Source organism: Eretmochelys imbricata, chromosome 8 (assembly GCF_965152235.1).
Source record: "Eretmochelys imbricata isolate rEreImb1 chromosome 8, rEreImb1.hap1, whole genome shotgun sequence".
NCBI lineage: Eukaryota > Metazoa > Chordata > Testudines > Cheloniidae > Eretmochelys > Eretmochelys imbricata.
Genome location: NC_135579.1, coordinates 7065551 through 7078557, shown reverse-complemented (window position 1 = coordinate 7078557; position 13007 = coordinate 7065551). Strand labels below are relative to the sequence as shown.

The 13007-nt window shown below is 50.2% G+C and overlaps 1 protein-coding gene across 2 annotated transcripts in view; it reads right to left on the bottom strand.

Moving 5' to 3' along the window:
- Positions 1-10415, bottom strand: part of CAMK2A (calcium/calmodulin dependent protein kinase II alpha) — a 68449-nt gene extending 58034 nt beyond the window's left edge. For both annotated transcript variants that reach the window (XM_077823500.1, XM_077823501.1), the window contains exon 1: positions 10354-10415. In XM_077823500.1, the coding sequence (XP_077679626.1) occupies positions 10354-10415 (62 nt within the window). The remainder of the gene's footprint in view (positions 1-10353) is intronic.
- Positions 10416-13007: the final 2592 nt, after the last annotated feature.

Here is a 13007-nt window from a genome sequence, read left to right as displayed (position 1 = left end):
AGTGCTCCCATGCCTGGGAAAACCTCCCTAGCTTGCACACAGAGCTAGTCTACAAAACTGTCCATCTGTCACTGTCACCCACATCCTCCCTCCTCCTCTGCTGCTCTTTGGTAGTTACACCTGCGGAACATGTCTTACCTTAATTTAGACGGTGAACACTTTGGGGCGGGGGTTGTCTCTTCCTAGGTGTTTGCCCAACACCCAATCCCACGGACTAGTGCCATGCAAATAGGGCTAAGGGTGCCATCCACTGCTGCTGACGCTCGTGATTTTATTGGGAATCTTATATTTGGAGGGTTTCTGAAAGCCCCGATTCTGGATTTGGGCTCATTCCTGGAAATCTCAGCTTTCCTTTGAAAACAATAAGGAAGTGTCTAGCCCTTGTGGGTGTGGAGAATAGCCTGAAAAGGTGGCCTGAGTGCAACGTAAAGGCTCATACACCCAGAAGGCAAATGCCCAAGATTGCTTGGAGTTTTTTCAATCTTCTGCTTGTTCAGGTCCAATGATTTTTGGCCCAACTAATTGGGGTTGGCGCTAGTGAGAGTGCCCCCAACTCCCACTGCTTTCAGTTCTTGCTAAGGGGATTGAGATCATGCCCTGATATCTAAGTATGGACAGAAAGCCCATGCTCTGAAATCTATGGGAGACAGAGTTCTCACACTGATACCTGGCCCTCTTCTATACCCTGGGAGCAGCCAGAGATCCCCCATGGTTCTGCCAATACATCGTGGACTGGATTGCTATAAATCCTGTAACTTTCCACTGGCTAAATAAATAAAGGAATTAATTCATTTCAATTCAAATAAACAATCCAGAAAGGGGAAGTGTCAGGAAACCTCAGAAGACCACAATCAGGAAGCTGGAAATGTATCCGTCTGGTTCACTGGGGCAGGAACATTCCGCCAACACACTTGATTGTTCAGCTCTTCTTTGTCTTTGTAATAGATCACAGAAATACCATGTGATGAATTAAGAAGAGTCCAGAGAGTGCAGCAGGAGGAACAAGGCACTGGCCTTTCATCACAAGAACAGCGAGTTTCAATTTGGCTTAAGTAATAAGTGAAATGAGTCTGCAGGGCTCAGCTGAGTCCTTAGTGAATCTTTATCAATGTCACAGAACTGCCACATTACAGACTGTCTCTCTGGTTAGGAGAATCTGGGACTGAGGGTAGGAAGGGAGGAATTGCTATAGTGGATCAGACTTGAGGTAGAGATGCCTCAGGAGACAACTTAAGAACCCTGGCAATGAGTTCCACAGTCTACTTATACATTTTGTGAAAATATTACCTTTGATTAGTTTTTAATTTCTCATCTTTTAATGTCATTGAATGGCCCCTTATTCTTGTCAGGGAGAACAGAAGTTTCTGCTCTATCATCGCCGGACCATTCATTATTAGATATACTTTTATCACATCCCCTTTTCTTCATCTCCTTTGTAAGGTAAACAATCCCAATCTTTTCAATCTCTCTTTCTCAGAGAGTTTTCTCTGCCTTGATCATTCTTGTCTCCCTTCTCTGAAATCCCTTAGATATGCAATATCCTTTTTGAGATGGTTTGACCAGGACTGCATCCCAAAAGAGGCCATACCATTGTTTTCTATAAGGGCATTAGAATATTCTTCATATTACTCTCCATCCCATCCCTTATGCAGCCTAATGTCTTGTTTGCTTTTTGACCATAGCTGCATACCGAGAAATTGTCCCCACTGGGCTGTCTGCAGTGATGCCCAGGTCCCTTTCTTGTGTTGATATGGTCAATTCAGAACCTTGGAATAGACTGGACGAGCAGGGCGTGGTGCAGGTCACACTTTAGGTGCACTAGGAGAGCTGGGTGAGGAGCCTGTATCAGCTGGGGCTGTTGCGGGTCAGCACCGAGGTGCATTAACAGAGCTTTGCGGAGACTGTTCGAAAAGCAGCAAGTGCCACAGCTGTGGATGGAGCCGAGTGGGACAGCCTTGCATAAAGGTGTGGCTATGCGTCGGTCAACATTTGTCTAGACTAACAGTGCCTGTGTGTCTGGCGCAGGGAGCAGGTGTGCGCGTGTGTTTCCGTTGGATGGGTGCTTTACAGGGTGCGTGCATTGTGTGTGCACACGTGTGAGAGTCAAAATGACGTGGTATGGGCGGTACCCAGGTTGGCTCTGCGTGCACGCTGCACAGGGCGCTCACGCGGTCAGCACGCAGCTGCTCAGAGGGAATCAGAGGCGTGTTGCATGGTGTTTTCACAGGTCTTGGCGGCAGCAGGAAGGTTACCCATTGCTGGCACTGGAGATTTACATTGAACTGTAAGCGTAGACAGCACCCAGCTGCTGAACCCAAGAGCCGTGGGCAGCAGCAGCTCAGCTGCGCAGGGCGCTGATGCCCATTAACGATGGGGAGATTCGCTAGGTTTCAGGACTGCGCATTGTGAGGCGTTCAGAGGGCCTGTGTGCGCACATGGGGCATGGAGCGTTCTTAAGGACAGCACGCCTTGTCCGGTATTCAGAGGGTCCTTTGTGCAAAGGCTGCAGGGGAGGTTTGCAATGTGCAAGTGCTGGAGGAAATAGAAAGAGGACCTCTGTGTGCATGCTGCAGGGAGCATTCACCGTCTGCGTGCTGCAGGGGGATTGAGAGTGGCAATATTTCAGTCTGTGTGTGGGTGGGTGAGTGGGTGCATGGATCCGTACATGCATTGAAACATGTGCACAGCTAGAGAGGAAGCATGTATTTACTTTTCAGTGCTTCCCTTCCTTGTATTTACGAGCCCAGCCCTGCTCACAGCCCACTGCCTTCTGGGCTCCTGCTGATCACACACAACCTTTAAACACAGGACAGTGAACCAAGCCAGGGCCAATGCTGGCTGCTCGCTGGGCAGCAAACTCGGCAGAGTTTAGGCATCAGGCCGAGCCCTGAAGCAGAACAACCACCTGTTGCCGCAGGACAGGGGCACAACTCCAGCCGTGGCAGAACGTGGTGCTGAGCTGGGAGAGCCTCTCTCCTGCCACTTGTTGCCTGCTTGAGAGACAGGCTGGTTGCAGCAAATAGCTCCCAGGGAAGCAATGCTCAGGTCCCTCAGGGCACCCACTCTCACAATGCGATTCCATCTGAACTGCCTTCCCCAGCTCCCACGGACCTGGGGTGTCCCCCTGCCAACTTATAGTGTGCTGTACTGCCTGGACACACTCCAGTTCCCACAGCCAGAGGCCAGCACTCCCTGCTCCCCACAAATACAGAATGCCCCTCCCTGCCCAGCTCCCACAACTGGGGGACATTCACTCTCAGTCCCCCCTAGTCCACCACAAACAGGGGTCACACCCATCCGTTCCCCACTCACAGCACACATCACTCTCAGCTGCTCCCCTCGCCACAGCTGCCCACACACAGGGGATGCCTCGCCCCTGCTGTTTCCCTCACACAGACTCAAGCAGCTGGGGGGGAGGATTTGGGGGGTGGAGGGTGCGTGAGCAGCTCAACAGTACCAGGAACACAGCCCTGCACACATGCTCCTAGGAAAAAACCCCTTCCTAGAGCCACGGCTAGCCAGGAAGGGGGACAGATTGCAGCATAGGGAGGGAAATCTCCACCTGTGAGCAGCCAGTTCTCCCACCTTGCTCCAAAGCACAGTCCACACCTGCTGACAAAGGTCAGTGCTCCCTCCCTTCCTGACATTAGGTTTTATTAACAAAGTAACTCAAAACGAGTCCCAGCCTAAGCTTCCTCGCACAGCTGGGCAGCTACTGCTGCTAGGGCTCCTCCCTAAGGACTGTTCAGCCCAGCCCCTCCATTCCCAACAAACCGCTTCCACCTCCCTTATATCAAGGGTGGAGTTAACAAGTCACCTGCAGCAGTGAGTCAGCCGGATTCACTTGGCATCTCCCAGCAGACAGCTCAACACCTCAGACCACTGCGAGCATGGCCCACCACCCTCGCCCCCAGGTTACCATGCGCCCCCCCTTGATCTGTGATGCCCCCATCTTGATACGTTTGGTGATGCTGGCACCAACCCTTCAGGTCTTGAATAGACATGGGAGTAAGCAAGGTGACGGTAGAAGGGGAGGACGGTGCAGTTATCTTTGCCAAATCTGTTAGGGCAGGTTTTGGTTCTGATAAATAAACACAGGGTGAGGTTTGGATCTGGGCCCTGTTTGAGGGAGGGTGGAGAAACTGTTCCAAGTTAGAGTCAGGAGGCAAGAACTGCTCCAGTTTCATGAATTCATCTTCACGGAGGTATGAGATTCAGGCTGAAATTGGTACAAAGGATCCTGCTTCAACAAAAATGGTTCTTAATCCAGAATCTCTCTCCAGGTAGCTGGTAACCTACCATCTTCTCTCCTCTCAGTCCAAGCAGCAGCTGGCCAGCTCTCCCTTGTGTAGCAACTCATGCACGTTCATGGGTTCAGTCCCTCTGGTGGAGGAGGGGAAAGTGTCACCATCTCCCCCTTGCCGCCTGTCTATATTTGATGGGTGGCATGTCCTTGGCCCCGGGATTTGAGGAGGCAGCTGGAACCCATCACCTGAGGGGGTCACGGACACAAATGCACTCCCGTTTCCCCTCGCTTCAGCCAGAGTTGGGTCTTTCTGTAGGAGCCCCTCCACTGAGAGGTCACCAACACACAGCCCCTCTGTTCTGCCCTGTATCTGCTATCCCAGCCACGCAGACAACGTGTAGGGTCAGCTTTAAGTGTAAGCAAAGCAGGAGGCCACACACGGCCCTGCACCCCACACAAGCTCAGCAACACTCAGGCCCGCCCTGGGCGCCAATTGCCATTAGACCATCCCTACGGCAGCAGACGGCAGGCAACTCGTGGCCTCCTCCGCCCTGGCAGCTTGCAGGACCTGGCTTCATGAGCAGTCACTCTGACACAAGGACACTCTGCATCTCCGTGTTTCACACCTTCCCTGCCAGCACCAGCCTGCTATGCTGCCTCCCTTCTGCACCTCCTCCTCCTCCCAGTCCGTTAAAGGATTTCTCTCCTTTCTAGAAAGAAGAGGGTGGGTGGTGGGGGGGGGGTGCTTTTTTTTTTTTTTTTTTTTTTTTAATAAAGTCATCTTCTCCTGCTGCTCTGGGAGTGAAGGGGCTGATTATACAGTGCTGCATGATCATTTCCTCCAGCCCCTCCCGTCACCTGCCGTGGGGGCGGACTCAAAGAGTTGAGAGGAGCCTGGAGCCAGAAGGAGACATTCTTTCTATTTGTCTCACTTCAGTTCCCTCCCTTGCCGACTGCCTCCCCCCCACCCTGCAACTGCGTGCTCCCCTTGTTCTTCAGCTGCTTGTTTTGTTCCCCAGCCTCCTCGGGGAAGATAGAGTTAGCGATCCCTATGGTGACCCGCAGATGGAGAATGCAAGGTTCTTGTTTCTCCAGTCAAGGTGGCAAGGCCGCCCTGGAGTATAGTTCTTCCAGAAGGAGCCGGGTTTTGTCTTTCACTCCTGGGAGGGAGGCTGGGAGCTCAGCCATGCTGGGAGGAAGGCAGACTCTGGAAATGCTTCCTCCTCCCTCTGGGAGATCTTGGGATGGTGCAAATGGACTGATCCAGCAGCACCAGAAAATGCCCCAGAGACAAGGATGTCTTTGTCAAGCCAATTTCCACCTCCTGCCCCTCTCTACTCCTGGCCATCCCCATCCCTCAGACCCCAAAGTCTCTCTGAGCCTCACATGAACCGTGCTTCAGCTTTCCCTTGGGTGGCGCTCTCCTGTACAGACAATGGCTCACCTGGCTGGCAGGAGACGTGCTCAGGACATGAACTCTACAGCTAAGGCTGAGTGGAGAGATGAAAGTGCAAAGACACACTAGTGCACTGTTTAAGATGAGACATCCGAATAAGAGCCAGGGTCCTTCACCTCTGTTATCTCAATGATCAATGCCTGATACTTCTCAGGGATATGGGGAAACCCCCATAATGCACTTAGGCAACTATGTAATATTTTCCATGGAGAAGGGGAATTCCTTCTCAACTCCAACGGTGATCCTCTTACACCCTAGATTTGATTACCACTCCCTTAGCAGGAGTAATGACAACTGTTGTTCTTGGCCATCAAATTAACCACCTACCATGATCTGGCCCCCTGCATAGAGGGCTCCCTTCAACACCATTACCCTTGGGCTGCTAGGGAAGGGCATCAGTGTTCTGTTATCGGTCCTCTTCACTGGTCAGTCCAAAGGAACGCCATCCCCATCCTCTGACTCATCTCCCCACAGCCTGGTTCAGGCCTGGCTCAGGCCCGGCTCAGGCCCAGCTCCCTGCACTTGGGGAGTGGGAGACCAAGCCCCAGACAGCAGCATAACCTGTTGCTCTCACAGTGCACTGTCGTCTCTGCATCATCATTCAGCAGCTTCAGGGCAATGACATGAAACTGAAGATGTGACCCAGGAAATCCAAGCTTTTTAGCACCTTGAGGGCCTTTGAGTCCTTCCTGGATTCTGCCCCCCATCCCCACAAGAAGGGAGCTGCACATTAAGGACTGTTGCTCCGGATGTAGCTCCCGCCAGAGTCTGTCATGACCGTGGGATGGAAGACCATGTGAAGAGATTCCTTCTCCTTCCTCTAGAGGCAGCGCTCACATCTCCAGAGCTCCCAGCCAGGATAAGAGATGAATGCAGCTCTCCCAGAGTCAGCACTGAAGCTGAGCAAAACTCAGAATTTCCATCCCACATGAAAGTCCCATATTTGAACATTTGTTTTCGTCTCAAATCGGGACAAAAATTAATTGTGGTTCAGAAACGTTGAAACGTTTCTCTTTGATGTTCCTGAAATTGAAATATTCATTTTGGTTTGTTGAACTGACTCAAAATGAAGCATTATGGGTCAGTTCAACATTAAACTGGTTTGCTCCATTGTAGAAGTGGTAGTTCTGGACCTGGATGCTCCAATGCTCCCCTATCTGCCAGGCTCCCTGGCAAGACTCCATTTCCCATGATGCACCACGCAGCAGGAACCAAGAGGAGTTCATGCTGCATTATGGGAGATGTAATATCCAGGGAGCCCAGCCATAGGAGAGAATGGGGGCATGAATTACAAGTCCCAGAAGACAATGCACTGATAGGGAAATGCAGTTTAATGTTCTGTTGAACTGAATCAAAATGAAACATGTCAGGTCAGTTCAACAAAACTAAACATTCTGATTTGGGCTGAACTGACCTGACTTCATTTCGATTTTCCCAACAGACAAATGTAACTGGCAAAATTGTAATTTTCCCAACAGAAAAATTTGATTTTTGCAGGAACTCCAATTTCCACTGGAAAACCATTCCAATGGAAAAGTCCCCATAGCTCTAGTCTGCATGTTGTGACTTACTGGGTTGACAAGACAGCAAGGCCCACAATGCACTTAGGAGCATACCCCAGAGATGCAGCTCTGCTCCAACCTCCACCCCCTTCGAGCTCACACACAAGTTATAATCCTTCTGGAGTAAACTAGATCTCTTCAACACAGGCAAACAAAGAACACTGTGGGCGAGTGAAGAATAGGGTCCAGCCTGCCTCTGAACTACCTCCCTTCAGTCGGCTCAATTCTCAACATGAGCAATACCAAGGGGTAACCTTCCCATCTACTCAGTGAAAGGACAGTCTGGGGCGCAGGCAGGAACATGGCCTTCTTAGAACCGTGGGTTCAGATCCTAGCAGGGCTGGCTCAGCCTGTCATCTATCCAACGCAAAGAGACTTGGAGGTGCCGTGAAAAGCCAAGGTCCTATCTGTCGCATGTGAATGTTATTGGTTTATTTTTGGATTTGGGAAAACGCATCCATTGAAAATGCCTCTGGTCTAGCATTACAGCAGAGCACAAAACCAGCTAACTCAGGCTTGGATCCCAACAGATGTTCACATCTGAAGATCAAGCCTAAAAGATATTAATGATCCACTAGTCCTTTCCATCAAGGGAGGGGCTTGCCATAGTGTCCTAGGCTACAGTCTCTCCTGTACACACGGCTATGCTGGGTTTCTGCCTGTGCAATGTTTGGCTGCTGCCTACCCTTCCCCAGAGGCAGCTGCTTTGCAGCATTGTTGTGTGAATCTGTGAAGAGCTTTGGGATCCATCATGATGGAGGGTGATACACAAACAAAAAATGTTAATACCATTAAATAATAAAACAAAACATTCTCCGGGTAACACTAGAAAATGTGCCTTGGTTACTCGAGAGACTGTGGAGGAAACACACTCTCGGGCTTGTGCATAAGGCATGTGCCCATGCAGAGTTGTATCCCATCCTGCCTATGCCTCACCCTATTATCCTCACATTTCCTATGTCGCACCCCATCCCTACCTTTTCTGTGCACCCCCCCTGCCATTTAGAACCATCCTGGCTGTGCCATGTACCCAGTTTTATTCCTTGTCCCCTCCAGCCATGCCCGCAGCACCTGAGAACACTTCACATGGTTGCAGTCCCTCCCGCCCCACTCCGCGCAGCAACCACGCAGCAGCGTGAGCGAAGAGATGAGAAGCCTCTGGAAGAAACAGGTTCAAAGCAGGTGTCTGAGGGGAAAGAATAGCTTGCCCCTCTCGGGCCAACCCACCAGCTTTATCTCCATTTATCGCACAGACCTGGTCACCGACTCAGTACTTCACTTCAGTCTGAATCACAGTGTCCCAGGAGTGACGCAGTCACCAAACATTGGTGAAAAATAAATACAGTGTGCTGTGCGCTTCACAAGCCATCTAGGTACACACGCATATCCCAGAGCCAGCTGGACACGGACTTCCTTGGAGTTGCACCTGCTTCAGCGAGCAGCAAATTTGGCCCATTCTGTCCTCCCCTCTCTTTTGCACAGGAAATACTAGTCACTTTCAGTCCAGAAGAAAGCACCCTCCGCTTTCACTCGATTTCTCCATCCTCGCCCCCAGTTTTGTATCCCCACCTGCCTGCACATAGTCATAGACAAACCCAACACCTGTGCACACACACATTTAATGCTATACAAAATACATATGTGCATGCAGGCCATGACGTATGTACTGGAACAAATAGGCACTCCTACAAATAGGCACAACTTCACATTCAAAACAGATGCACACAATCGTACACAAGATGCGAGGGCAGACTCAAACAGCCAAACAAAACCATATGCCCACGTATACATCCAAAGATGCCTGTAACTGTGTGCACAAAATTCAGATGGATGTACACAAATGTGAAAAATTCACTCAGAAAGATGCACCCCCTTATACACACACACACACAGATGGATGCATGCACGAGGGCACTCACACACAAAATACACACCAACAGGCAGTCATACCCCAGCATAGACACATAAGGCTCCATCCTGCCAGGTGCTAAGCACTCTGAATTCCCAGAGATTTCAATGGGAGCAGAAGACATTCTGTACCTCACTGGAATGCTCAGCACCCTGGAGGATCAATCCTACAATGCACACACATTTAGACAGATGCACACTAATACAGACCTACGTGTGCATGCATGACAAGTCAAGACAGACATCTACACATATGCACACAAAGAAATACCCAGACATGCAAAACCAGACACAGCCCACCCTATACATGACAGTCTCATGAAACCCAACTGTCAGCCTCGCTCTCTTGGGCTCCTGGGCACACAGGTTCCTGTCCAAGGAATCAGGAGCAGCGCTACCCATAAGAGGTGTCTAACTACTCCGAGCTAATCAGGGCAGCACAGAAGATGGATGAGGGGGTGGCTGCTGTCCTGGATTCTTCCATGAATTTCTAAACCCCAGTTCTCCTGGGAGACAGTCATCACCAGGCAAGTTGTTTCCTGCTGGCAAGCAAAGCCCTGTGAAATCCAGCACAGAGCATCTCCCAGTAAAAAAAACTTAGTGCAACATACAACGGAACAAGAACTCAGACAGCTGCCCAGATCAGATCCTTCATCTCCCTTGACGCAGCCGGACAAGTTCCCAGGCAGAATTAGCAGCATCGCTTTGGGGGTTTGCTTTCTTAAGCGAGGGTCATTTCGCAGTTGCCCCCTTTTGCAGAGGCAGCAGCCCCCGAAGCGCGCACAATGCAAGCCATTCACACACCCAGCCCTGGATGCTTGAGCCGCTCTTAGCCTTTCCCAGGCTGATCCCCTTTCCTTACAAAAGCGGAGGGCAAGGGAACCTGGTTTTATGTGCCACTGCGTTCATTCTAGGGGAACAAAGCAGGGAAGGTCAGGGGCTGTTTCCCTGGTCTCTGGCTCTCCGATCCTACCCTAGTGCGACCCCTTTCACTCTTGACAGTTTGCGTGACCCCGCTCCCTTGCGAGTTTGATTTTTATGGTTCACTCCGTTGCCTTTTCTTTCCTCCAGAATCCCAGCTGTTCCCATGTCAGTTAATTTCCCCCCACCCCCGCTGCCAAAGCCTCTCTCACTGCCGATGCAGCACCACTACATTCCGAGCCCTGCTGTCTCCAACTTACTTGCCCAGTTCTTCAAAGAGCTGATATTCCTCGCTGAACCGGGTGCAGGTGATGGTTGCCATCCTGGATGGTGATGCTCCCTCACCAGCGTGGAGTTTTGGACAAGCGCCTCTCCTCTCGTTCCCTCAGTCTCTTTTTGCTCCTAGTGCTCTCTCCTCTCCGAGGTAAATAAGGGAACGTGTTTGATTGACAAGCCCGAAGATAATGATGAGGGCAATTTGTCTTCTCAGCCTCACAAGCCTTCGTCAGCATCCAAATCCCCATAGCAACCACCTCTGGAACGCCCTGTTTCTGTTGCCCAGGCAACTGCTTCCCAAACACCTTCCTCTGCTGCTACTTGCAACTCTCTAACGCCCTGACTCTGCGGCTCTAGAAATTGCAGCCCAGTGGAAAACAGCACGCCACTTGCTAAGAGGGTCCCCAAAGTCTAAAATATAAATATTAAAAGCAAATTAAGCCAGACAACATGGTTAGAATTAACTGGGGCAAAAAAGGGTTACCCTGGAAACTGCAGTTTCCATGTTGCAGGACAGTCCCTGGAAAGACAGGATGATGTTGCCATGGCAACTGCATCTCATTCTCCAGAAAGACAGGTATTGCAGAGTTGCCCTGGCAACAGCATAGTTCCAAGGTTTAGAGAGAGGATGCCTCATTCAGCCAGACCTAATTTTTTTAGGTGCCTGCTTTATTAGGCTGCTGAGCATCATTTGTGGATAGAAGACAAGCAAAGCGGGTGCACTTGGAGGACCAAACCTCCTTTCAAAATGAATAAATAGGTCAAATAATGCAAACTAAATGGGTTCAGTTCCTCGATGATTCCTCCTGGGAGAGCTTCCCAAAACCACCCTGGTAGAAAGAAGCCACTGAGCTTTATTCCCAGAAGACCATCTGGCCCAGATTCCACTGCAGTGGGGAGCGGTGTGTTTGCCCTTGGAATTTGTGTTTGTTTAAATCTCACGAGAGATAGGGACTGCATCTCGACAGCCATGCGATGGAGCCAGTATGCGTATGTACCGTTGAGGAGAAAGGACAGGACATAGGGGCAGCAGTCGCTTTATAGCACTGAATGGCAGTGCTAGAAGAGGCAGTTTATCCATAGCATCAGCGCAAGCCTTGGATCATGCTGCTGACTCTGAATCCTGCCTCTCGGGTGGCTGGGAGTTTGAGGCTGTCATTTCTCTGGTGGGGGACTGTCTTTCCCTTAAAGGTCAGCAACCAAGGGAAAAGTTTGTGCCTCCCCACTATGATTTATAAAGAAGGCTTAAAAGGGGGGAGGTTTCAAGGGATGTGTGGTTTATCTTACAAATATCAGAAGTAAAGTGTTATCTTCACTGATGTGCTGGAGGACTCTTTGGAGGAGCTGAGAACTGGAGTGGGAGCTTTCTCAGCCCTTAGCTGAAAAGGCAGAGTGCTGATCCTTTCACCAAGAGCATATTTCTCCCAAGAGTTTCTAAAATGTTTGAGTTAAACAGGTATTTTTTAAAATACAGATTTTTAATCTGGCTGGCAAGAAACCTTTTCCCTGCTCAGATCTGTAAATCTTTCTACAGCTTGCCCTTAGGGACTACTGTTGAAGTGGTAATAAAATCTGGGGGGAGGGATAGCTCAGTGGTTTAAGCATTGGCCTGCTAAACCCAGGGTTGTGAGTTCAATCCTTGAGGGGGCCATTTAGAGATCTGGGCCAAAAATTGGGGATTGGGTCCTGCTTTGAGCAGGGGGTTGGACTAGATGACCTCCTGAGGTCCTGTCCAACCCTGATATTCTATGATGTTACAAATCCATCTGTTCTAAAGTCCTCCAATGCTTCTTCCACAAAAAGCAAGTCATGACCGCTCTAACAAAACAAGCAGGAAGAAAAATAAAAACACTTTTTTTTGCGGGGGGGGGCTGGAACGGGAACCTTTGAGGTCTTGGCTTGATGGTTCCACTTTTGATCCAGTTCTGCTCTTCACCCCATGAATTAAATAGTGTGGCCCTGCTCTCACATGATGCTGAGCACTCTCAACCCCCACTGCCTGCAGCACTTTGCAGGAGGTTCTGTCCCTATATCCTCACGGTACAAATGGTAAGAGGTTCCGCAACTTGCTCCAGGTCACAGGAAGAGAACCCGGGTCTCCCCTCTGCCAGGGCTGTGCTTTGGCCTCCTTCCCCCTGTGCCAGTCTTTGAATTTCAGCAGCTTTATCATCTAGATAAAGGGGGGGCGGTGGGGGGGGGTTGTCACAGCCTGAAATATTTTCAAAGGAGGGCCTAGCACAAAAAAGTTTGAGAGCCCCCAATCTAGAGCACTTAAAAAGCAGCCTCAATGAGTTGCATGGACGCCAAGAAAGGAGGAAATCAGGGACTGAACTGGGGCTCAGAGAGTCTTGCAAAGCCTGCTGAGGAAGGGTCAGTGTAGGCAAATGGGAATAATTTCCCCTTGTGGTTGACACGGAAGGGTTAAAAGGGAAAGGAAGATGATTTAACCATGCAAAAATACCAAGCAATCTTAAGACACAGCTGCTTCTTCAGAAGCAAACGAGAGAGAAGGAGGAGCAGAGAGAGGGAGAAGGAAAGGAGGTGGAAGTGGAGGAGGACAGCGAGCGAGTGAGCGAGGAAGGGGAGGGGGAGGAGAAGGAGAGCTCTAATGGCTTTTCAATTAATTGTGCTATTACCA